General features: G+C 42.9%; 1 protein-coding gene across 3 annotated transcripts; it reads right to left on the reverse strand.

The window, feature by feature from the left end:
* Positions 1-530: 530 nt before the first annotated feature.
* Positions 531-21,355, reverse strand: LOC129203403 (MARVEL domain-containing protein 3-like). 3 transcript variants are annotated; one of them, XM_054817840.1, is made up of 4 exons: positions 21,284-21,355; positions 19,891-20,043; positions 16,260-16,429; positions 531-2,542 (listed from the first exon to the last, which is right to left on the reverse strand). In XM_054817840.1, exons 2-4 carry the CDS (start codon positions 20,001-20,003, stop codon positions 1,836-1,838), a joined length of 990 nt encoding a protein of 329 aa, XP_054673815.1. In that variant the 5' UTR covers positions 20,004-20,043; positions 21,284-21,355; the 3' UTR covers positions 531-1,835. The 3 variants fall into 3 exon arrangements, with proteins under 3 accessions (XP_054673815.1, XP_054673816.1, XP_054673817.1); XM_054817841.1 differs by lacking the exon at positions 21,284-21,355 and adding an exon at positions 20,986-21,073; XM_054817842.1 differs by lacking the exon at positions 21,284-21,355 and adding an exon at positions 20,320-20,375.
* Between the last annotated feature and the right edge of the window lie 3,151 nt (positions 21,356-24,506).

Consider the following 24,506-nt stretch of genomic DNA (forward strand, 5'->3'; position numbering starts at 1 on the left):
GGTGCTGGCAGGCAAGCATTCAAAAATGAATGGGGCAGAGTAGGAAGCCCTGACATTAAAATTCATATTGCACGTGTATATAAGGACCGAGTTAAGATTTATACATTCTTACCTGCGGCCTTTTCTAATCTTTCGAATGTATAACTTCAAGGTGCTGCTTTTTGCTGTTTGTAGAAGTTAGTAACAGTGCGTCATCACGTAACTAAGCCTGCATTCAAAATGTGCAAGACATGGAGGTAGCGCAGAACAAGCGTGCAGGCAGAAATGGCTAACAAGTGGTTAGCTGTGGCTTTAGCTGCATGCCAGACGCCCCTGTGACAGACCTTCCCGCCGGTCACGGCATACCAGTGAAGGTCTGGGTCTGGGCAAAGAGCTAGAAATCAAAGTCTCGGTTTCATGACTCTGTCACTAGTGTGACTCACGGCAAGTTTTTCCAAACTCTTCACTCGTGTCTCCTCATAAGCATAGTAACGCTATGAAGCTTGTTGATGCTCAGAGTATTAAAAAGATGGTTAAGGTATTGTATAAATAACAAATACTTATTGTAAAGGCTCATGTAATCACTTCTAATCAGAACCGTAACATTTTATTGTTTGGCTTATATTACTGCAAATATCATCCTTTGAGATCTATGCGCATATATACGTAGTATACAATAAAAAAGCTCCACTGTGGTTCAAAAGAGCCTCATCTGGGCAATGACTCCGAGCCAGACAAAACTGAAAAGAGTGAGCACAGCCAGAATCAAAATCGCCTCTTCCCTCCTCTCGAGCTGACAAATCTTAAGTACTTCAAGAGCAGCCTTTTTTTCTCACTCCCTCATCTACGAAGACCAGTGATCTATTTCATCTGCCTCAAACAAAGGACTCTTGAAAGATGTTCTTAAATTTATTTTCTCAACCCTGGGGGCATACAATTACTGCTGTTCACTCATGCTTTGCATGTTTAGATATTGTAAGGATGCATGTACTTTCTGTGATTGTTAAGAGTGTTCCCATGGCAAAATCCAGGGCAGTCAGCGTGTTCCCGACTTGGGCTGTGCCCACCACCGGCTGTGGAGTTGGTGAGCCAAAACCTCATTTAGGTGGTTACAGAAGCAAGCGGTACCTTTACCAAGCCGACAGCCAACCAATGCGCTGCCCCTCAGGTTCTGATCTGCGCTCAGCGAGGTGGGGGAAACGCAGCAGGGAATGGGAGGAGGACCCAGCCGCTGCCTTCGAAATTGCAGCTAGTTCCTCCCAGCAGCATTCCTTGGGGAGCACATGATTGGCATGTGTCAGCCCGCGTGGCTCAAAAGATAAAACGCTTCACTAGCCCAAGCGAAACAGGTCACAAGCATAGCTTTGGCTGTGATTCAGGAAAGCACCCGAGCATCCTTTGCTTTGTGAGCGGTGTGGCGTAAAGCAACAGGATGCATCGACAGGCACAGGATCCAATGAGGGCGACCCATCCTAGCTGTGCGTTCCATTCCCTGCGTCATGGGAGCGGAAAGGAAGTGGTTGTTAGCGCGAGTTTGGCAGCACTGAGGTTGCAACCTGTAAACAGCCCATTGCTGTTTGGATTTGCTCTGTGCAGGATAAAAACTTTACAATCAAACACATTTTAAGTGCAGGAGTCCAGCTTGAGAAACTAAAGCAAAAAACCCCCAACTTGTTAAAACACCTGCTCAATGTCAATTTTATTACCTCATGTTATAGCAGTATGGTGATTTGATACACTCTTCCAGCACCTTGTAGGACACCACATTATGGACTGGTTCACCTGTTTAGCATGTAAAGTTCGGTGTCTGTTCCTTGCTGAAGCTCCAGCTCTCTGGGGCAGTCCCAGAGCTGACTTCACACTAACGTGGCAAGAGCCTGCACGTTGTGGGAGCTTTCAGAGGTCCTGTGGACGGCATGGTGGTTTCTGACGCTTCTGTCTCTAACGCTGCTTTTGGGGCTGTGCTGAGCCTTGGCCGCGTGGCTCTGGAAGGCCCGGACGGTTCGAATAGCAAGGATGCAGACCACAAAGCTGGCAAAGTACAAACAGGCAGCAGCGACGCCAAAAAGGGCAACGGCCGCATCACCGCCCTGGACCGCGCAGTTCATGGAGGTGTAACCGCGGCGCGCGTACAGCCTCTCGCGCCTCTTGCAAACATCCGTCGAGTTCACCTGGCTGACAAAATGCAGGTAGAGGCCGACCGCCACGACGTACGCCACGCCAGCCAGCAGGTTGAAGGCACATTCGCCCGCCAGCAGCCGAATCCTGAGCTGCTGGATGGGTTTTGCCCCCACAACAAGGAAGACGAGGGTAAGTACTGCTGCTGTTAGGCTGAAGGCTACTCCGCCATACACGCAGGGGGCTCTCATCTGGGTGAACTGCATGTCCAGATCCCTCACCTCCTGGAGCTCCGTGCCCTCAAAGGGGCTATAGGCCGAATTCAGGCTAAAGGATCCGGTGCCGAAGCCGCCAAGGGAGGTGAAGCCTGCGACAGAGGCTTGGGCAGCGCCCACGCAAATCAGCACCAGGAGGTTAACCGTGACTTCCACAAACTTCAAAATGCCTATAAGGAGCAGAAAGATGGGAATAGGCGTCAAAGTCATGTCTTGTGCAAACTGGGGGTGACAGAAGTACACCAAAACCAGAGACAGAGAGTACTATCACTCAGACAGTCCTCTTGGCTGTGGCTACAGAAGAGCGCTGTTTAAAAAAAAAAAAAAAATGCAAGCTCTCGGGGGTACATTTCGGAGGTTGAGCAAATTACTTTTTTTAATTTGTCAGTGTGCTTGATAAATGGATCTTCATGCAGGGAAAGAAATCCATAAAAATTTTACTGTGCTTGTGTTATTGCCAAGGCAAGCTCACAGTGATTGTATTTTGGCCTGTAACTACTTGGCATAAACACACTGAGCAAGAAATATCCAGTATGAACAAAATGCTGAGGTTAGAGCTGAGAAAAACCTAGAAGCTTCTAATGGCTTAAAAAATTGTGCAAGTTACTCAGGTCCTTTAAAATGCCTTTACTGCTTTAACTTACACTTTTTTTTTCTTTCCAGGTGTTTGTTAATTTAGACTTATTATCTAACCAGACGCAACTCCTACTTCATCTCCTTCAGGATAAAAATCTCTTCATAAATGTGAAGAAGCAGTTCCCAATTGCACAAAAAAAAAAGGAGGAGGGGAAGGAGGCAAAACCCACCTCATCTGCAGTGGTAAGATAAATTAATTTGATACCAGGTCATGCATTCTCTTCTACACCCCCACCTTCAGAAGAAAGCCTTATGACTTCTGAGCTGACTCTTCATTTTCTTATATTATGCTACTTATAAAGGTAATCAAGCTTTTTGAGGGGGGAAAAAAAAAAGTAGATAAATTACCTCTTTTTGTGGTAGCTGCCTGTCAGGAAGGTGCAGCATCTGTTAGATAAATCTGATTATTCTGTGACAGCTCACTAGGGGTCAGACTAAGATTAGTAAACATGATGGATGTTGAAGTGTAGCATAGCTAGAGTTGCCTATTCGGGAAACGAAAACCTCTAGTGTATCGGGCGTGTTGCTTCCCTACTTCTGAAGTTAATTACCGAATTGTGAATTTTATTATTCCATTGCAGTCTGACAGCCAAGAACGTAAGATGCTTGACACAGTGGTCCTCTATCTGTCTTTAAAACGTGGCAGGATCTCCGGCTCACGTACAGATTTTCATTGTATGCTGCTAACATTGATCAGCATGGCATTTTCCTCTTGAGCAATGGCTCAGCTGCTGTCAAGGCTGTATGGGCTTGAAAAGAAAGGGCTGAAGCAGCACACAAGGGAATTAGGCAAATTCCTCTCTTGTGTTGCCAGATGCTTCTAACCAAAGCAAGCCAGTGACAGTCACCATGAAGGATTATTGGATATTCCTGTTCTGCCCCTTCTATTCCCTCCACAGAGGCCTGAAGTAACGGGCATCTTCCTGCTGCCCCTTGCTCTTCACTGGAAGGTTCTTGTGATGGTTTGACAAGGGCCTTTGGCCTCTTCAGGAGTTCCTGCTCCCCCCTGTACCCAGCCTGGGCCCCTCACTTCTGGCAATGCAGGTGTAGGTGGGTACGGAGCCCATTGACACTGCGGCCCTGCAAACCATCCCAGAAGCACAAGGGGGAGCAGTGGTAACGGTGGTAATATCTGGGAATGGGGACTCTGAGGCTCAGCGTGTTCCAGTTTGTGTGTGTAATGTGCACGTGTGTATATATACACACACACACACAAAGTGCATACATATACAGATTTCATATCCTAAAAAGAATTAGGCAGAACAGGCAAAGAAGACAAAGTGTTCTTGCTGAGGAGGAGCTAAGCTGCAGTTGTACGTATGTGTTGCTCAGAGGTGATGCTGATTTCTGCACGACAACATGCCTTTTCCTTGACCCTTTTGCACAACTGTTTCTGTGAAGCAGGACAATAACCATGCTGGTTACCAAATCTGCTCAGGAGGCTTCAAATATTTCAAAGGAAATGCTTGTGAAGCTAAATGTAAACAGAAATTTACATCTTGGTCCATGAGACAGGATTTAGGACCCCTTGTACCAAATTCAAACAGTGTAGCCAAAAGACTCAGAGTTTTTAATGGGTATATAGTTATCACTTTACTGGGACTGTTCAAAATATTTCGAAAGAGTAATAGCTGTACAGGACATTCATTGGAACTGGATCAGACTGAGCTGTACAATATGCTTTCCAAATAGAGGGAGTCAACTTGGGACCTCAGGGCCCTTGGACAGTGTTGAATGCATAAGGCCACTTCCCTTTTTAAGGGCTGACTACTGATTTCATAGATGCTCCATCAGGAAGCAGTTCTTACAAGTCTACAGGGAGGAAAGACCATTTGATTAAGGGAAACATAAATTTTAACTATGTTTGGGAACTTGGAAGTTGGGAATTCATGACCAGTCAGCTTTCTTCTAATGCTGTCTTCAGAATTTCCTTTTTGCCTATAACTGGCAAGGCACTCTGACCCTCCGAGGATCACCTCGCTGAGCTTTAGAAAAGGCAATTTTCTCTTGTCAAAGTAGCCAGCACCTGCTGCATACCTCTCCACATTTATAACCGACCCTAATCCTCAGTGACACTGCTCCAAAACTTCTTATGTATTCACACAAATTCTGTATGCAACCCCTTAACTTCATGGAGCTGATTGCTGGTAGCACAGTACTCTTTGTTGATGGGATGACAAATACGATCATTGTAGGTCTCCTGTATTTTTAATAGCGGCAGTAGATGCTTTAATGGTATGCTTGAAAAATTTCCTTAGGCAGGGCATTCAGGTTGGACAGGTTTTGTATTTACCTGTATGGGTTTCACACACGCCTGCTGTAGAATTGATTAGAGTAACAAAACAATGGAGAGAAGTTCATTAGCAGTTACTCCACCAGTTATTTGCAACATGTGGATTAACTTTTAAAAAAAAAAAAAAGAGGTGCAGTAACAAAGCCTCCTGTATTAAAGAAAATCCTAAAATGATGAGCAGTACATAGAGTGAAGCTGTGAATTACAAGTCCATGATGACAGCCAGCAGGGTTTGCGAAAGTAGCAGACAATTACCGGAAATCCCTAAGGCCTTGTACAATCATCAGGGCTTTGATGGAAATATTTAGCCCAACAGTATGTTCAGATCTTCACCTGGGCACCTCAAAAGCCTCATGCAACCTTGATCTGTAATAGTTACAAGCTGATACCCAATCTACTATGCTAGTATAAACAGGATAGACTTGAGAAATAAGCAATGACAGGACAGTTAAGTTTTGAATCTTAGCTCTGTCAAGGTATGCTAACACACACACACACGCTAGCAGTGACCTGTGCCAAGGGCTGATCTCAAAGCCACGCTTCTGAGTCTGCGCTGCCATTCCCGCTTTCACAGGCCGGTTAGCTACATCATCTTAGAGTTACAGCTGCAGAAACTAGACTGCCAAAAGGCCTTTCTACGGGGAAGTTACTTATCTCTTCACCTATTCCCTAATCTCATGCAACAATGAATGCCTTGCAAGATTTGGGTGTAAAATGACAGGAGGTCTGAAAATCTCAGAACTCCACTGGTTTGATTCCTTTCTCGAGTTCAAAATCTTGGGATCTATCTAAAATACTACTGACTTGTATTAAAATTAGCACAGTGAACAGTTGGCTTTGGGAACTAACCCTCTCCATACTGGCAAGTAATGAGACTCAAGCCTGGGCTCCCAGATTTCCACTTCCTTTCCCATGCTTCTGTCCTGCGCTGCTTTTCAGCACTGAAGGTGAGGAGAACGACTGCAATCTAAAAGACAGTGGGTCTTGCCGGAGCTTTCCAGAGAATTGTTTCATTCATTCCATAAAATTTAAATCTGCAATGGATAGTAACTTCAATGTATCGTACTTGTTAACTTTGAATGCAATCTTTTTTGCTGTGAGTAGGCTTCCTGCTATAACAAACTGCAGCGTTCCAATTTATAGTATTAATCTACTATTCACTTTTTCTTTCCCTTCTATCCCAGGTGCACACTGGGCTATTGCCGTGGTATTAACCCACTAGTCAATGGTTTTGTCTTCTGTCCAACGGTGGGCTCAAACGTCCAGCGAAGCAGCCAGGCGGCCTGGTAAGGGTGCAGATCTACAGGCAGCTGACCTTACTCTAACAGCTCCTACCCGTGGCTGGGCAATCACCACTTTTCTCCTCTGTTCAGTAATAACTCAGCCTAGCACTGGGCCCTTCCAAGAGCTGTTTTAATAAATTGAAATAGCAGGAAACGATTCAACTCTTTTCTTGTGTGCTACTGTTTTTTCCTGCAACTTTAGCAACCTGAAGTGACTCACAGAGTATCTGATGAGCAATTGTGCTGGCATGAGTTTAGCAGGGGAAATAACACAGCCAGGACCGGAGAAGGACCAGAAACTCTCCTTTTCAGGTGAGGTGAGCTGTTAAATCTGCACACTCTGCCTCATAAAACCACACTGTGGCTGACTGCGTGGTACCCAGTAACTCAATTGTGTGCTCAAGTCTCGTTCGTTGGAAGCTGTGAGGAGGCTTTTCCACTCAGGCAGTGCAGCAGGATGGCCCCAGTGTTCAGGTGTCGGGATCACAGTGTGTACATAAAGTGAAATGGTCAGTCCGTGTTTGTTCCCTACGTTTCTGAACCTGACAAGAATCAATCTGTAGGACAGTCAGTTCTGGCTGTTTCTGCTGAACTCCCTCTGACCCCACGAGGGCCTGACTAATAGAGGAGACCTACAAAGTGTCTCCTCCGCTGCATCTTGGCACAGTAGTCATCTTTTTTCCTCTGTTGACTGCACATGGACTCTTTCTCCTGTCTCTTTTGGTGTTCTTCCCTCCTCTTGAGTTAACATCGCTGCATACTTCTAAGATATTTAACGTCTGGCTTTCTCCATTCTGGCTCGCTTTCTCCCTCTGCTTCCTTTGCAGGCCATGTAGCACCGGGACCAGGGGTACCCAGCTGGGTGCCCTGGGGGGGCCTGGCTGCCCCTCAGACACCTGGACCCCAGCAGCAGGGCAGCAGCGCTAGGAGCCGCACAGGTCAGTGGCGCCTGTGTCACGTCCCATTAGGGGTCACTCTAGCAGAAGGGAAGAGAGGAGTTAGAGTCTGCAAAACACGCATTAAAAATCTTTCTCCCAACCTTTCTCACTGAAAGTTGTCTTTTTGGTTTTCTTCCCAGTTTGGGTAGCTTTCTGTGTCTCAGAGGTAACTTTTTTTTTTTTTCTAAAGGAGCAGACAAGTATTTTGACCATATATAGTGACTTACAAAAGCAGCAGTCGGTCCTGAAAAGGATCTCAAATGCTGAACTTCTCTTGCCAGTGCAGGTTTGGCATTCCCCAGAGAGTAAAGGCACAGCTCAACGCGCAGCTTTGGTCACCTCTCTGCTGAACTCAGTCAGTGGTGAGAGGAAAACGTCAAAGGAAAGAGGGGGTTTGTTCTGCTTTTGGAAGGGGATAAAAATGTGACAGAAGTAGGGAGGAACCAAAATAGTGGAGGAGAACTGAACAAGGGAAATGAAATGGAGACAGCAGTCACAACAGATTAAAAATATTAAATCTAGATGCAAAGTATTAAAACATTTTGCTAACGGTATTATTCCCCTTATGTATACCAGTACAAAGCAAGATCTTACTGAAACCAGTAAGAGGAACTGAACCAACCTCACTGATGCAGGATCAGGGCAATACACAGTTTTGTCATAAACAAACAAATCCCCCCAAGCCCCCACCCCACCATTGTTTTTGTGGGTCTCTGTTCTTCAGCCAGTGGTAGGATTGAGCTTTCACTGAGTTATGCTAAAATCTCCCTAATGGAGTAATGTTCAAAGGCAGAAAAAACCACAACCCAACCCTAAAACACAGGAGTTAGGCAATGTAACACCAACAGTTATTCACAGAATCTTGGCTTTTCAAAGGACCCAGGGGAACTACATACACAGAGCCAACCGTATTTAAATGGCATGTAAGCGCCCAACACATTTATGCTCATTTGAGGTATCCATCTTACTGGAAATCAACGGAAAAGTAGTTAAAAATTGGGAAAACTAGATGATTTATGTGCTCTAGAAAAAAGCATTATTATTATCTTTTAATAAGTTGTCCCTCTTTAGTCAAGATAATCGCCCCGTTAGGAAATCTCAAAGTATGACCAGGCTTGTTTTTAACGATTCAGAGAAGCCTTGCGTTCACAATCAGAGTGCTCAAATCCAAATGTATTGTCCTGTCTTTCCTGTGTATCATCTTCCCTTAAAGAACTACTGTCCCACCTGCTCTTTTCCTTCTGCTTAATACCCTCCCATCCTCTAAACAGTGCTGTCCAATTTTCACAGGAAAGGGTGGACTTAATTTGTAGAACTACTGCCTCAGCCTCTATCCCCATACCATTTCCCACCACTGTATGACACTAAGATTTATTTGCCATCAAGACACAGTTTCAGTACAACCCAGCCCCTGCCTGGGAACAACAGCTCTGGTTTACTTGTTCCCAGTAGTTCCTTAGAGCATCACTTCTAGCATGTTCTTGATTTCTCTCCTGTTAACCAAGCGTGAGTCATCTTCCACAATTTTGGAAAGGGTGGGAAGCAAAAGGTCTTGCATTAGACTGTAGCACTTGGCAATAGTGATTTAAATACAACAGCTGTAAAAGGCTGTACATGTATTTGTAGCGCTGGTAGGTCTCTCCACAGTCACCTCATGTTCTGCATTTCAGGAAATAGCCTTTTTTTTTTTTTTTCTTAATGTACCCATAGTTCTTTCAAGTAGCAAACAAATATCTTAGTACTGAAACAAACTTGCAGGAGGGTGTTGGTTTTTTTAAAGAGTTTAGAAAACAATGAAGTACTCTTGTTCGTTATGCCAACTTTCCATAGCCACTCCCTCCATTTGAACTGAAACTGAGCTGCCTTTACAAAGTACAAAGATTGGGGTGTTATTGCTCTCTATGTAATCACGGTCTGACTGAAGGTAGGTCAGGTTGGAGCCACCTGTGAACCCGAGCTTCTCATTCACTTTACCAACTGTGGGTTGTCACACCTGGTGAGCAACATTCCTGACTGGGTGGATGTTTCTTCTTTAACTGAGCTAAGATCACCTGCTCAAGAAATACAGCTACATTCAATATGTAGTCAGTCGGCTGTATCAATTAGCTTTGAGAGCCTCTTCTTAAAGAAAAGAGGGTTTTTTTCTTGGTTCCCAGCTGTCTTACAAGAAAGATGGTGCAACTCCTGTTCTATACTAGTTGAGGGCAGACTTAACTAAGATTTCCCAGTAGGGAAGCACAGACTAGAATGTAACACATACCTAACAGCTAACATCAACTTTGCCAGTAACTTCCCCTGCCAACTTAGGCGAGTCTTCTCAGTTGTAGTTCTCCCCCCTCTAAAAACAATAGTGTACACGTTAGCACAGTGCCACAAGGTGGATGAAAAAAATTTGCTATAAAGACGTGGGCAGAGTGAAGTCCCATATGTTGGCAGGGCAACAGTTTGCTAAAGGTAACATTTGGCATCTGCCATTAGCGTAGCTCCCCTGCGTGTTTTTATAGAGGTAACTGCTCATGGCTATTTGTATTTCACAGCAATCAGGACTTACCTCCAAGTGCAATACTTCAACTTCAGAACAGGAAGGTTACCTGCAGCTCTGCCACTGTATCTTGTTACTGTGCAATTTTAATTAAGCATTTTGAATAACTGGGATTATTTTAATCAGTCCAGCTCTGTCCAATTCCCACTACTAATACCCTCTGTCTTCGCAATTACAAGATTAAAAAAAACTTGACGGCAAATTCAGTCTGTTAGTCATGCTGTATTTAAAGTAGACTTTGTAACAGATAGGAGGGTGAAGCCATCTAATTACAAATGAGACTACAGGGGACCTTAGTGCTCCTTTCTTACAGCAGAACTATGTTGAAATTAACTGCCACAGGAACAGTATATGACAGCTTTGAGCGCAATTTAAAGGAGCTAAGCATGGCAGACTGTAGGGGCAAAATGTGAAGATGGCGACTCCGAAGTGTCGCAGTTTCTAATTGTTTTGGGTCCCTCCACAGAAATGTAAGTATCCTGCTGACCACTGCTGCAAACATCTAACATACTTGTCAAATGCTTGTTTTCATCCACAGAATTACCTGCATTATGCACATTTAATGACCCTTCAGTGTTTCTGAACATACGTAACTGAAGCCACAAAAGATCTTTTACTTCAGCCCAATGCCTCTTGCAGGCCACTGTTCCTCCCCCAACATCTCCACAGCACCGGAAGGGATACAAGTGCTCTGCAAAATATTGCTCCCCTCCTGCTCCCATGTCTGACTCCAGGAAGAACAGTATCAGGACATAACAGAACAACATAACAGCAGCAGTATAATGGTTATGAACAATGGCATAACTCAAACCAAGTGTCTACTAGTTTGAACCCTGTGTTTAAGGGTGACTTTTCATCTCAGTATTTTTTCCAGTCTATGAGTATTTGCCAGCATGCATAGCTACAGGAAAAAAAAAATTGGACTGTGTTTTTTAAAAACAAAAGCTTATAGATGTTTACATTTGAATTAATGCTGGCTTGCTAATGCATGAATATGTCCTGGAGAAAGTCATTGTTACTCCCTAATTCTATTTCCTCCTCCAAATAAATTCAGTTTGATATTTCCTCCTGGCTATGCCTGAAATCGGAGACTTTTCATGTTGTTACAAACCATAATGCTGTCTTTTTCTGAGAGGAAATTGGTCTGAAGGTTTTAACAATTGTGGATGTTAGAATGTAGGCTAAAGGCACGATTGTTTGGAAGCGCCTACAATATGCTTAAGAAATCTGACACTATTCATGGTTCCTCTTTAAGCTGTATTCATGGCAGCAAAGAACAGGGATTCAATTATACTTGCTCCCCCACAAACTGTTTTCTAACCTTTTTAGTGCTGCCTCCCTTAAAGGCCAAGTGGGTTGAAGAATTAAAAAAAAAAAAAAATTACTTAGAAATTATGACCAGCACAGTACAATTCTATACAAGGCAATACTGCAGGTATTTCCTGAGTTGCATATTGACTGAAGATGGGAGAAACTTAGTTTACCTTCACTGTTTAAGTAAAACTAAAGGAAGCATTAACCTGGAATTGCGTTGCTCCACCTCTTTCACACCAATATACATACTAAAAAGGAAATTAAAGGTTTTCAAAGTCAAGTGACCAAATATCTACAACCAATTTAAGATCAGCAATTCACTCTTGGGTTTGACTCAGATTTTGCTCTCTGTAAGGTGAAGGAAGCAGCATAGCAGCCAGCCTTGAACACTTTGCTCATTCCCTCTAGAAACCAAAAGCACTGAATCTTGTTATATTTTCAAAGGACCCGAGGGGGGGTCCTTTGAAAAGCAAATATGATTACTAATTTAGTTTTTCTACACAGAAGAGAGAACTACAGAAATTTTACCTGCACTGTGAAAAGCAAGTTGAATGTTTTCTTCTGAAAGAATTCCAGCTCTAAGCATCCCCAGGCCAAAAACTCTTGTTGTTTTCAATGTGTTTCAGCTGCTTTAAATGGCATGCACTATTGTGCATAAGTTGTAAGAAATGGTTATTGCAAGCAGTAATACATTAGTTGATGAAAGGTTTGTCTTTATCAGGAACGGTTTCTTTCCAATTCCCATATAATTACACAGAGCATCTAGATGGCTTGACACCAGCCTATAAGCTGTTCTTTAAGTCTCCTTCACCACTATAGAAACAGAAGGTGGCAGACTTCTGTGTTTCAATTGCCTTTTGAATCTATAATCTGCAGATCTGCAAGTGTGACATCTCTATGAAAAAAACATATGGAAACTAGACATAAAGATAGCATAGCAGGGAAGAGGCAAAAGATGTTGAGAGGGAAGTCATTTGAAAGAATTAGCAGATATATGAAGAAAGGCAATCCAAGTGGCAGTGCTCTTAAATGACACAAGCTCCTGTGAGATAAAACAGAAGTGTTCAAGGCCAGGTTGGATGAGGCTTTGGGCAACCAGGTCTAGCAGAGGGTGTCCCTGCCCATGGCAGGGGGGTTGGAACTAGATGGTCTTTGAGGTCACTTCCAACCCAAACCATTCTATGATCCTCTCACAGGTTAGTAGTGATCGAAAGAAAATAAAGACTAAGAGGAAACAACCGGTTTTCAAACATACAGAGTTAAGGAGAAATCTTTGTTTTGTGCTGCTTGTCACTAGTTATGCCCATGTTACAAGTGCAATGGGAGCGGATCTGTAGAGCGAACCAGTTGGAGCTCAAGCCCTACAAGCTACGTGACAGACATCTTCTGGGGCTAGAGAAGTACTTTATTCTAGCTCTGGTTTGGTTCAAAGGACAGAGTGCCTGCTAGTAGTCACAGCTCACCCTCTCATTTAGTTTTATCTGAAGGAAATACAGTTTGTGCATCCTGAGACTGCTCTGCAACATGACCCAAAAAGCTGTAAGTGGGAGCTCCAAAGAGTTTCAGCTGAAAAGTGCACAACAAAAACCTATAGTAGATGCACAGGGTAATGATTTGATAAAACTGAATAGTGAGATTGTGAAGTATGTTTTAATAATAACCACACAAAATTCTTCCATGATTGCCATCTGTAAAATTGGTAGGCTGCTTGAGAGTTCAAGCTTTTGAACAACAAATTAATTAAATCAGCATTTAATAAGCAACTTTGCATTTCATGCATGTACTCAAACACCCTCTTGTCTGCAGAGCACACAGATGGGCTCTAAACAAATCATTTCAGGTACACGTACACCCTGTACAGGGCTGACAGGCTACCCAGAAGTGGAAAGAATTCACTCTTGATAAGGACAGAACTGACTATTCTTCACTCTGTGAAGAAGTGATACGAGCACAGTGACAGGGAGAAAGGGAAGACTTCAGTCACTCTAAAATCATAAATATCAGGGAGAAGGTGAATATATGAGACTACCATTAGGTATTTTGAATACCACCAGAATCAGGGACACCTTCTTTAAAATGTTTTAAGGAACAAAACAGTACTTCTTCAATTGGCACAAAGAAACTGTGGAACTCTTTGTTGTAAGATAATATGGAGGACAAACATATTCAAAAGGGGATTCAGAAAAGGATTAAACAAATTTGATAGGTCTGTAAAGAGGTATTAAGCGTAATAGGAGCAAATATACAGTTTTCCAGTTCAGAAAATTCCACCAGTCTGAAGTCTGGAGAGCATTCCAGAGAACAGCTCACTCTCTACTGGTCCAAACTCTGACAGTCCTCTGAAACTTCCACTCCAGTACATTGTTTGAGAGGATGCGTAATCAGGTGCCTCGTATGATCCAGTATTGCTAGCCACGTGATCCTCCTATCTGAATGGCTTTGAATAGGTGTTGCTCATAAAACGTTTTAACAGACTTTTTTCTCCTTTTGTTTTCAAGATGAAAGGAATAAAAAGGAGCAGAATGTTTTGAAGTTTCTTAGATGGTATCTAAAATGGTATCTTAGATGGTTTTGCCCTATGAGCAAAAAGGGTCAGTATCAGTTGTTCCTTCCATTATATGTGGGTTGGGTTTATTGTCTTAATGCAGTTGTAGGGGAAAAAAAAGAGGGTGAGGATTACGGAGGGAAGGTGGGAATAACAAAGATAGGAGAATGATGTCCTTTTTTCTGCTGCTGCTTGCAGCTAAGATGTTCGAATGATCCCTGCAAAAATAGCTGTCTGTTTCTGAAACAGAACTTTAGCTTTTTGGGATGTTGGTGGTGAAAAGCATGGATGAAGAGGGCAGTATCTGCGTGAAGAAAATAGTTTTCAGAGCTCTGGTGGTTTAGAATTCCTTTCTAGTTTGCCAAACTGGTCAATGTGCACAAAGAGCATAAGTATATTTGCTGCGAAGGGAAAAAAAAAAACAAAAAACAAAACCATAGTGAAAGTAGAGTGATGCATGATCAGAAACTAAGGTTCACATTTCAGTTGCTGCTTTGGAAAAGACTATGGTACATTACTTGATTTCCTGGCCTTGTTTGATACTAGTTTATTTTACAATTATAATGATTAGGAAGGGGGAATTTCACCAGAGTGCTGATGAATCATTGGCAAAAGAAAGAGATGGTTAAGAAGCATTTACAGGAACTTTTCATGTTGTAAGAAGTTGTAGCTCACATGTACTGACTTCTTAGTAAACAATTCATGTAGCTTTTCATTTTTAACATTTACCACGACTGCAGGGAATTCGGAATTCTGCAAAACTGTTCTAGGGAATTCTGCTAAATCTTGGTACTTTCAAAAATTAAGCAGGGGAGTAACATTCTCATAATCTTATCAACCTCCAATATCTTTTCATTTTCTGAAGTAAAATTGCTAATAAAAGGGTTTATTTTCTACATGATCTCTTTTCCCTCCTCCACTGCAAGCTCAGACATTACATTTTTGGAAAATACTGAGCAATACCTGGGGGAGGGGTGGGAGGGAAATCATCATCATCAACTGATGCATCCAAAACTAGGACATTTTGAAAATGTTAATGATGTTTAATGCACTGAAATAATGAGAAGCAAATGCAGGTCAAAAAAACCCCAGCAAGTCACATTAAGCTATCCGTGAGTCTAAACCACCACTGAAACTGAAAACTAAAAATAACTCGCTGCTTCATTTTTCTAAAGCTGTGATAAAATAAGGCATGGAGTTTTCTAGAGTTTCTCGGACAACTTAAAATAATTTAGTACTGTTGAAAAAGAATTTTATCAGGGATAAAATATCAGTATGGGTCTGTATCATTACATATACATTACTAACTGTTGGAGTTACATCTCCTCAAGATGAAAAACTAACTGCACACAAATACACAGAACATATTTATAAGAGAAAATAGTTCAGCTCACTCTTAAAATGGTTCACATATTCACATAAAGAGAAATATTAAGAGCAAATTGAGTGTGTTATTTAACTTTCCTTCACAGAGTGAGGAAATAATCTAACATTATGTAATTGACTTCCCACAACTAAACTCTTCTATTTGTGTCTCTACTGGAGGACACTGAAAGGCTGTTTATAGACTTTGACCAAAGACTTTGCACCTAGCTGCACGTTCAAACTCAGACTGCAGTGGGCCTTTCCTACAAACAAGGTGAGAAAGCTCATTGTCCTGGAACAGGGAAAACTTTAAAGGAGTAACGATATTTTAGCGCCTTTTTTTTTTCCTTCAGTTTGCGGGAATGAGTTTACTAAGTGTTAAGGCTGATTTCCTCCCACATTAATCCTCATTTCTCTCCTTGTTGTAGTCACTTTCTAGCTATGAAAAAACCCAAGTTATTTCTCAAGAGCTGTTTTATTGGATTCATGTCCAAAAATAGTTTTGTCTCCCACAATGTTGCTTTATAAAGATGTATCAGTGATGACTGGATTAAATCCAGAGTTGATAAAAAGTCTGAGAAGGTGGTGTCAGAAATAAATTAGCATCAAGGCTTTAACAGCCATCTTTAAATTGCCTACAGATGTAAATATCTATTTTATTCCTAAATCCCAAAGGTTAACTCTTGCTGCACAATCTGAGTGATTATGCATGTGACCCACTCTGATGCTCCGTATGCATACTGTGGAGATGCTATCTAAATATCTCTATAAATCCTGCCTTTAGATGGCTAAAACGTGCTAGTAACCTGCAGTTATGCCATTCATTAACTTTAACTCTCACTGTTTGCTTTTGGTTTTGTTTTTAAATATTCCTCTAGCTTTACTTTGTGTTTACTAAACACAGAAACCAAAACCAAGAGAAGTCCTTGGAAGGAGAGGAGTGGATGGCAGACAATAAGAATCTCACATACCTCTTGTTGTGCATACCTTTGAACACTTCATTGAGAAGGTCTCCTTGGGAGGATAATATTCTGGTGGTGGGCCAAAATATTCCTGTGCTGTTCCTGAGGTTTTAAGGTAAGGGTCTGAGCAAACAGTGGAAGTCCTTAAGTGCTGGTCACTTCGGATGTCTTCTGTTGATCTACAATGGAGTAAATAACTAATGTATATTATTTAGATCGTGCTCGCCCCTGAACATTAGGACATGAGAAACTGGCAGACACTCCTGTTACTGGAACCAGCCAGCCTGCTTCATAGGTATCTGATCTGTTTTGCTTGCATGTTTTCAAAGCAAATATCCCACATACTTGCATAAATCCATGTTCACAAGAATATTTGCACTTGATATTGTTGTTATTTTGGTAAACTGTGTACTCACTGAGTAGGCTGACTGAATTGTTTAGCTTACCCCCAAAAGGTAGCAAGGAGGAAGGTGTGGGGAGATTTGCTGTTCCCATAAAAATGAGTGACAGCTTTTTCATGAAAAACAAACATTTTTAGCTAATCTGTAGCAGCCCAGAGAATAAAAATAAGAAATATTTTCACATAATAAATGTGTGCAGTAGTACAGCTATTTCATGGTAAGCATTTTGTCAAGTTTGTACTTCCAATTACCGTGTCTCACAAAAATGCCTTTTAAAAGAATGAAAGCTGTTAAAAGAAACAGATAAAGATTTCAAAGTGGGGGAAAAAAATTGCCTATTTAATTTTTTTTTTGAGGTCTCTGATGATATTTCAAGAGGAATGGAAAATTGACCCAAAAAATTAATTTCTCATGTCTCCAAATAGACTTTTCATTTGTATACTTCAAAATGGAATTGTTTACTTTGCTGCTATGACATACAGCTCCACATCTGAAGCCTGATGATTTTTACGGTTGGTGGGATTTACATTATTCTATAGGAAATGTGCAATTTGCTCTTTTTTAACTGAGCTAACACTCAGGTTAAAAGAAACATTGGCTGTAAATTGTTTTGTAAGTGTCTGGTCTAATCTAAATGGTCTCCCTCATCTGAAGGAGAATTGGAGCTTGCCTTTTTCAAGGTAGAGCTGGATCATTTTGTTATTAAAGGGTATTTTAAGTCTCAGTCAGCATTATTATTGTTAAAAATCTTCTTCCTATTCAGTTTTTATCTTGAATTTCTTATCCACAGATCAGCATTTTCAACTGTAGTTTTGCTTCTTAGTATCACTGCACTTCACTAAGGTTTATCTTCATCTAATTCCAGACTCAACTTACAACTATTATCTCATTCATCTACATTAAATCATGTTCTTTGTAGTTTTTACATTTTAATTAAGACATTCAATAACAAGACCAATGCTAACATCTCCATGTGTAGTTGCCAACAGCTCTATTTGGCTGAAACATTTCTGATTTTTCTGACCTTTGTCCTGTGTCTTGTGCAACCACCAAAGCATCCTGCACAGCTGTGTCACATAAATTAAATAAGCCGTGTGATTTATAAGACTTCCAGTTAACTTGAAAGCAATCCCTTTGGTACTTCTGGTGCAGCTGCTTCTCTCTATTGTATCCTGCTACTTGCCAGAAAACAAAACAAAACAAAACAAAAAAAAACCCCCAAACAACCCCCCCCCTAAGTTTCAGCAACAGAGTACAATTAGGAAAAAAAAAAATATAATTCTTTCTTTTAGATGCTTTTTTTTCTCACAATGGCCTTTTCTGGCCACCTTTACTCCTGTTTTCCTTCAGGACTTTCCAGTTCAGGATAATGCAACTCTTTCTCCTCAGCAAGGACAGGAAGCTTGCTACAGGAGTTTCAGACAGAAATGCGTTTGGAAATAGAAATACTCAGGCTAGAAACTCTTACTCATAAGGGATGAAAGCATTAGGCACCCAAATAACAGTTCCCATGAAACTCTTCCCATCTACTTCACTGTCGTATCTGGAGGTCTTCTGGTTCATCAGCCTAAGTCTTCACCAAAATACTGAAGTTTCCTTACAAAAGCAGCTGGTTCTGTCATGAGAGTTAAGCCAAACTACACCAAAACAACTGATGGAAAAGTTCTTCGATTAGTTGTAGTGAGGGCTGGTGCCTCCCAGATTCTCCACCTGACTCTAAGAATTATCTCCATGGCTATTACAGATTTGTAGCTGCCACTTCCCTTCCTCTAATCCCCAGCGGATACGGGGATGGTCTGCTGGCCTTTACAGTCCTTCCACCAATTTTCAGTCTACGTGTGCAGTCATTTAAAACTAACAACAAAACCAAGAAGTCCAGAGAAGCGCTTCACTAAGCGGTGGTTTAATTTATAGCTATCCTTTCACACATTGCTTTTATTACACTATATATGAAAAAACAAAACAAAACAAAGCTCCAGCCCTTTTTTTTTTCTCTCCACAGTGCAGTTAACACATTCCTGTCATTTGCTACTCTCACTTCTAATATGTTCAAGATAATTTAACTATATCCCCTCCTGATCTCTGCTTTTACTAAGGACAGTCATTCAACCTCTGAGGATGATTCTTAGGCTGACCTTTGATCCCATTTCTCTCCAATTTTTCATGATTTAAGAGAGACAGAGGAAAAATTCATTAGCTATTTTCATAATACAATAGGATTACCAGCATCCAAATGTTTTATACTTAGCCATAAGTAGTCCTTCTAGTCTACACAGTGCTCTTCACTACTGCTTTTATTCTCATCCTGTTTTTCTTGCTAAAATGCAGATTATCACAGAGTACTTCAGTACTTCAGCTTCTCAATAATCTTAATTATACTTATTTCCTCTCCTTCTTTGCCTCTATTCTTAAACTGCCCTACGGTTATGCCCCCAGAGACTAAACAGGAGTGATGAACACCCTACTGCCATGGCCAATTTGCCAGTGTTATTTAGAGCCACAGACCTCTCTCTTAAAATGCAGTCACTGGCATGCACTCAAAGCAAAACAGCATAAGCTCACTTCCACTATGCTGTAGCCTAGCCAGGTGGGAAGAAGTGTAAGATCCTAAGAGTTTATTTGTCACTGCAAACCTTCTACTAGTTGACTTGCTTATTGTATTGACAGGGGCTGACCCACTATCAAGTGCTGCAAACAGCTTTAGATACTTAAACAACTACTCATTTATTGACTGCGACTATTGAAATGAATTTTGTTTTGGATTAATACAAACTTGTTCACAGCTGAACTAGAGCAACCTGAGAGTTCAGTAAGTCCCTATGCTGGTCACGTAACATTCTCATTTAAGCAATGCATATTTGGCAAGCTTTGGGCTTGCTGTCACCTGCTGACCAGCCTCTTCAGGAACTGTAACTAACACACATGGTCACATTTCACCTACCTGTGACCCAACTTGATCCAGATAGCCCCATGAAATTCACATCTCCGACTGTGCCACGCAGCCTATCTTTCTCCCCCATCTCAAGCTCAGTATAAAGAAGGTGGTTAAAAATTATGTAAAATTTCTAAGTGTTTCTAAGCTCCCCGATTCCGGATGCCGCATGCTCACGCTTCATGATTTCAAGACTGAGTAAATTTTTTCTCTATCACCGTAATATGAAGGTATTTAAAAGCAATCAAACCAGATGACAGACGTTATAGACTTGCTGTGATATGCTTCTTTAAGGTAACAGACATACCTTCCATCGTACGGGTATGGTTTTCTCGCTCTTCTGTCTTCATATCTACCAGATCCATGACTCTCATGGTGCCTGTATTGATTATCTTGGTATCGTCTCCCGGCATGAGACATCTTGTTTCTTACATGTATTCTTTCTTTCTAAAATAACTTCCTGAGCCAAAGAAATAAAACTGGTTCATTTTATAGCTCTACTTAAAGTTATTCATTGACCAGCACTCACATCCATTTCATGCTGATTCAAGACTTAGTACAGACTTCCTTAAGAAGCGAAGGAAGTAAAACCCTTTAAACTACAAGTAGAGGGTTCCTTTCATCAAAGCAGCAAGTTTTTCTTTATATTTTCCTATTCATCAAGTAACTGTAATGTTTCCATATTCAAGACTTATTGCACTTGGCTTATTTACTAGGTCTGCTCTTTCTCTCCTACCTTTGCCGCAAGGACAAGGCACGATGTCCGTTAAGAGCATGAATCTTTGCTTCTCTAACGTTGTCTCTTACATGAAGTATTAAACCCAGCCAAGACCAGCGCATTCCATGAGCGGGATACAGCTGCCAGCGGCGGCAGGGCAAACCTGACAACGCAGGCTGTGACCTTTGTCCTGCAAGTTTCTAAGAGGAGGGCGCCCATGGGTGCAAACAGGCACAGCACCAAACGTCACCTGTGATTTGGGTAAGCGTTAGGTATGGACAAAGCTGTGCTGGGCCGAAAATACGTTTGCAGGAAGATACCTCCTTGATCATTAAATACTACAGGGATGTTATCTCCTGAAAGTGTCTTTACGCTTTCAAGCGTGGTACCCTTAAGCCCAAGCCTGTAAAACATGGAAACACACAGTTTAAACATGTTGTCAATCTATTTTCATTTGCCTTTGTTACAGCCCTTCAGCATTACTGCAGACATGCCTACAGTCGATTTAATTTTGTCCGATCAAGCTGAGGACTTGCTTAAGGACTTCCCTTCCATCTCCTTAGGGTGTCACCAAAGAAATAATTTTTATTTGTTTACAGTTAACAAAGAGCCAGTGCCATCCCCCGGAGGAGCTCAGCTCCTCTGCTCTGGGCATAAGCCATTTAGCAAGAAGCAGCCCCACACCTCTCCCCCGGGCCGGTGTCGGTCCCGTCGCCTCAGCGCCAGGGCAGCCAGCCGCAGCCCCACGGACCCTGCCGGCGGGGGCCCGGCCTGAAGCCCGCCCGCTCGCCCGCCCAGCTGAGGCCGTGGGCGCTGCCGGCACCTCCCCACGCCCGCGCGGGGAAAGCGTCGTGCCCTTCGCCATCCGCCCGCGGGCCAGCAACGGCCCCGCGCCTCCCCTCCGCCTGCTCCTCTGAGGACTCCCCGTCCCTCGGCGCCCCGGGGGCGAAGGCCAGCGGCCCCCGCCCCTGCCGCCCCTCACCTAGGGGAACGCCGAGCTCCGGCCCGCCCAGCACCAGCTCCCGGAGCAGCCGGGTCCGCCCTTCCCTTTCCCGACCGCCCACCTCCGCCGCACCTCCCTCCTGCGGCGGCCCGGCCCCCCCGGCGCAGGTGCTGCCCTGCCCGCCGGATCGCCTCGGCGGCGGGGTCTGTTCTCTCTCCTTCCTGAGGGACCATCGCTGCGGGGAGAAGGAGGAGGGATGCTGCCTCCTGCCCGGCCGTGGGGGAGAGCTGGTGTCTGGGAGCGTGGGACAACCTGGGCTTTTGTTTAATTTAATAAAATGAGGTCCCCGTGCACCACGGTGCTGAGGAAGAATCTGGTAAGTGGGGCCCTGAGAGGATATAAAACTTGAAGGTTAATAAAGTTAAAATTCAAGGGTCCCACCGGTTGCCTTTTTTTTTAAAAAAAAAAAAAAAGCCAGCTTCATTGCCTTGCAGTGCTCAGGGCAGGAAGCCCTGCAGGACAGGGTGTACAGAGGATAGAAGGCAAAAAAAAAAAGGGCAAAACTTGTCCCAGGAAGCAAGTAAGTGGGAACAGGTTGTGTTACACTGGACGGGTTGAAAAGGGAGGTAAGCAACTAAACTCTCCTCTGGTGTAAAGCTGCATTTTAGATAATTGACCGTCTGAATGCATGCAGTCTCGTTTCTTGGTGCTCTGCCGAAAGCCCTCCCAGTGGTGGATCTCCGGGGGCTTTGTCTCCCCACTGCCAGCCTGTGATGTTTCCCTTACAGAGGAGCGATGCGCTGGTCCCCTTGGGATGCTTTCTGTTGGGGATAGATCTGCTTTTTGTGCAGACCGTGGGGCAGACCCATGAACCCCCACTGCAGCGAACGACTTGTTTGTTGTGCAGTCCTGCACACAAAACCAATCCATGCCTGAGAAGCAGGACGGTGGTGTTAATGTGGCACCGTGCCTGGCTAATCTTGAGTCTTGGAAAGCTTCCCTACACTGTGGCGCTACCCTGCTCAAGAGCTGGGACCAGAAAATCCCTTTCCTTCCCAGGGCTTACACAGCAGCACGCTTGGGGTACCAGTGCCTCTGGAATTTGGGCTTAAGATACACAACTGTTAGTACAGTCCTATGCTGGGGCTAAATCCAAAATCCCCTTTAACACGGGGGTATCAGAGGAACTGCTGTCCCTGAAATGAGGAGATACCTACAGGAACCGAATACTTAAGACACGCAGTAGGACTGTGATTCCCTGCTCTATTTGAGCTGTGTTAACAGCTTCTTTTGCTGTTTACCATTCTCATCTCACTTAGACCTCTGCTGTTCCTAATTTCAGCTGTACGGTTCGTCTTCTCTCTGTCTTGCACCAACCTTACTGCTTGCTTGATCACGTAGTAAGCCAATTCAGCTTGCTTTCCAGCCAAAACCAATTTACTTTCTGCTGTTTTAGTGACTTGAATTGGCTTTGCGCTGCAATCAAACGTGCGCTGGAGCAAGGGCTTGGCAGAAGCGCGTGTCCCACAGCGAAGAAACTGGGGGAGGGATGGGGGGAGAGGGCTACCTCCCTTGGCAGCATCAAGTGGTGGATATAACCAAAGTCTTAACATGAAGTTGCAGTTTGAGACACTGCTACCTGTTAGTCGCTATGCCTTCTCAGTTTGGGGCTGTCATCCTGCTAGCAAAGGCAGTCTAACAGCAGGAGTGTTTTACTGCTGCGTAGTTCTGCTTGTTTCAAATTCTTACTGTTTCTAATTACAGGTAGTTTAGGCTAGTTTGGCAGATTTTACCCTGAAGAAGATTAGGGTGCCTGGATGAATTCTGTTCTCCTGTCTAGGTGATAAACATTTGGGAAAACCATTCTTCACTTGCACCCAGCAGAGGATGTCCGCTCTTGATGGGGGGGATAAGGGGTTCCAGCTCCCTTCAGGTAGGCAGGTTTCATGCAAACAGCAGAAAAATCACAAGGAGACATGGCTGGAAACAGACTTTTTTTTGGGAGGCTGAAATATGAAAGTACCTTGACAGCCACTGTCTACAGTACTAACTAGTGGTTTTGTTAAAGCATTTCTCTTTTTTGGGCTGAAAGCGTTAGGGTGTTGCCATTTGGGTTTGATGGAAAACTAGGTGGAAGTGAGGGGATATGGTTATGGACTGGGTAAAATTCAGTGAAGCTGCCAGACAAGGTAAGTAAAAAGTGGTTAAAGTCATTATGGAACCAAGCAGCTGAAATAACGAGGTCACAACGGACCCAGAATTACATGGTGAGATCTACATTAAAAACTTAACTACATCACCAAGGGGGTTTTCCCTGGGAACTCATAAAGCAAATACAAGACGTTGAGTTAGTGATTGCTGGAGTTGCCTATATACGACATAAGAACCAGTGAAACAGCCTACAGAAAATGGTGCTCATTAGGGAGAAACAGCCAGAGGTAGCAGCAGGAATATGTCTCTAAGGAAAAAAAAAAGTATAAAGAGCTCATGGAGGGATTGGATATGGTGCTGGCTGAATTTGGTAAGAACCATCAAGGAAAAAGATCTCATCGTTTGTTCTTACCTTGTGTCAGGTAAAAGGATTCTGTGTTGTACGTGAGCACACAGTTTTGTATCAAAGATACACTTGATTCTGTCATCAGTTTCTCCTTTCAATAGAAGTAACTTTTGGGACTGAATTTTGGCTAGCTGCTGAAGTCCAGAGGGACTAATTGGCAGAAAATGAAGTGTGACCTTTTTTTTTCCTGGTAATTTACCTGAGTAGGTCACATCTGTGTCTCGTATCAACGCAGTCCTGGAGACTTGCTCCTGAGTAACAAAACAAAAACCCTCTAAAACCCAATCTAGGTATAGGGTACAAGGTGCCGAAAATAGACCTCCAGGGACAGATTTCTCCAGCCAGCAAGGAGGCAGGGCACCACTGGAGTCTGTTCAGTCTGACGGGAACACTAAGCTCCTGAGATCAGCAGGACTAAAATTAGCTTTGGAACATTTTTTTTTTCTACCCGCTTGATGTTGCTTTTACATGAAATCTGTTGTTTATTGTTATAAACAGCAAAAAAATAATTTGGGTTGAAGGCTTCCTTTTATTTCTTTTTTTAATTTCTCTTTTTTTTTTTTTTTCTTTCCTTAAAGAGATTTTGAAATCTCCGGTCTTTGGAATGGGAGGTAAATTGAGTTTGGGAACTAAGCAATTTATTATGTGTTGGTCATTTTTTTCTGTCCTAGTAGGAAAAAACCTATCACAACATCAAATACTGCT

Source organism: Grus americana, chromosome 2, assembly GCF_028858705.1.
Source record: "Grus americana isolate bGruAme1 chromosome 2, bGruAme1.mat, whole genome shotgun sequence".
NCBI lineage: Eukaryota > Metazoa > Chordata > Aves > Gruiformes > Gruidae > Grus > Grus americana.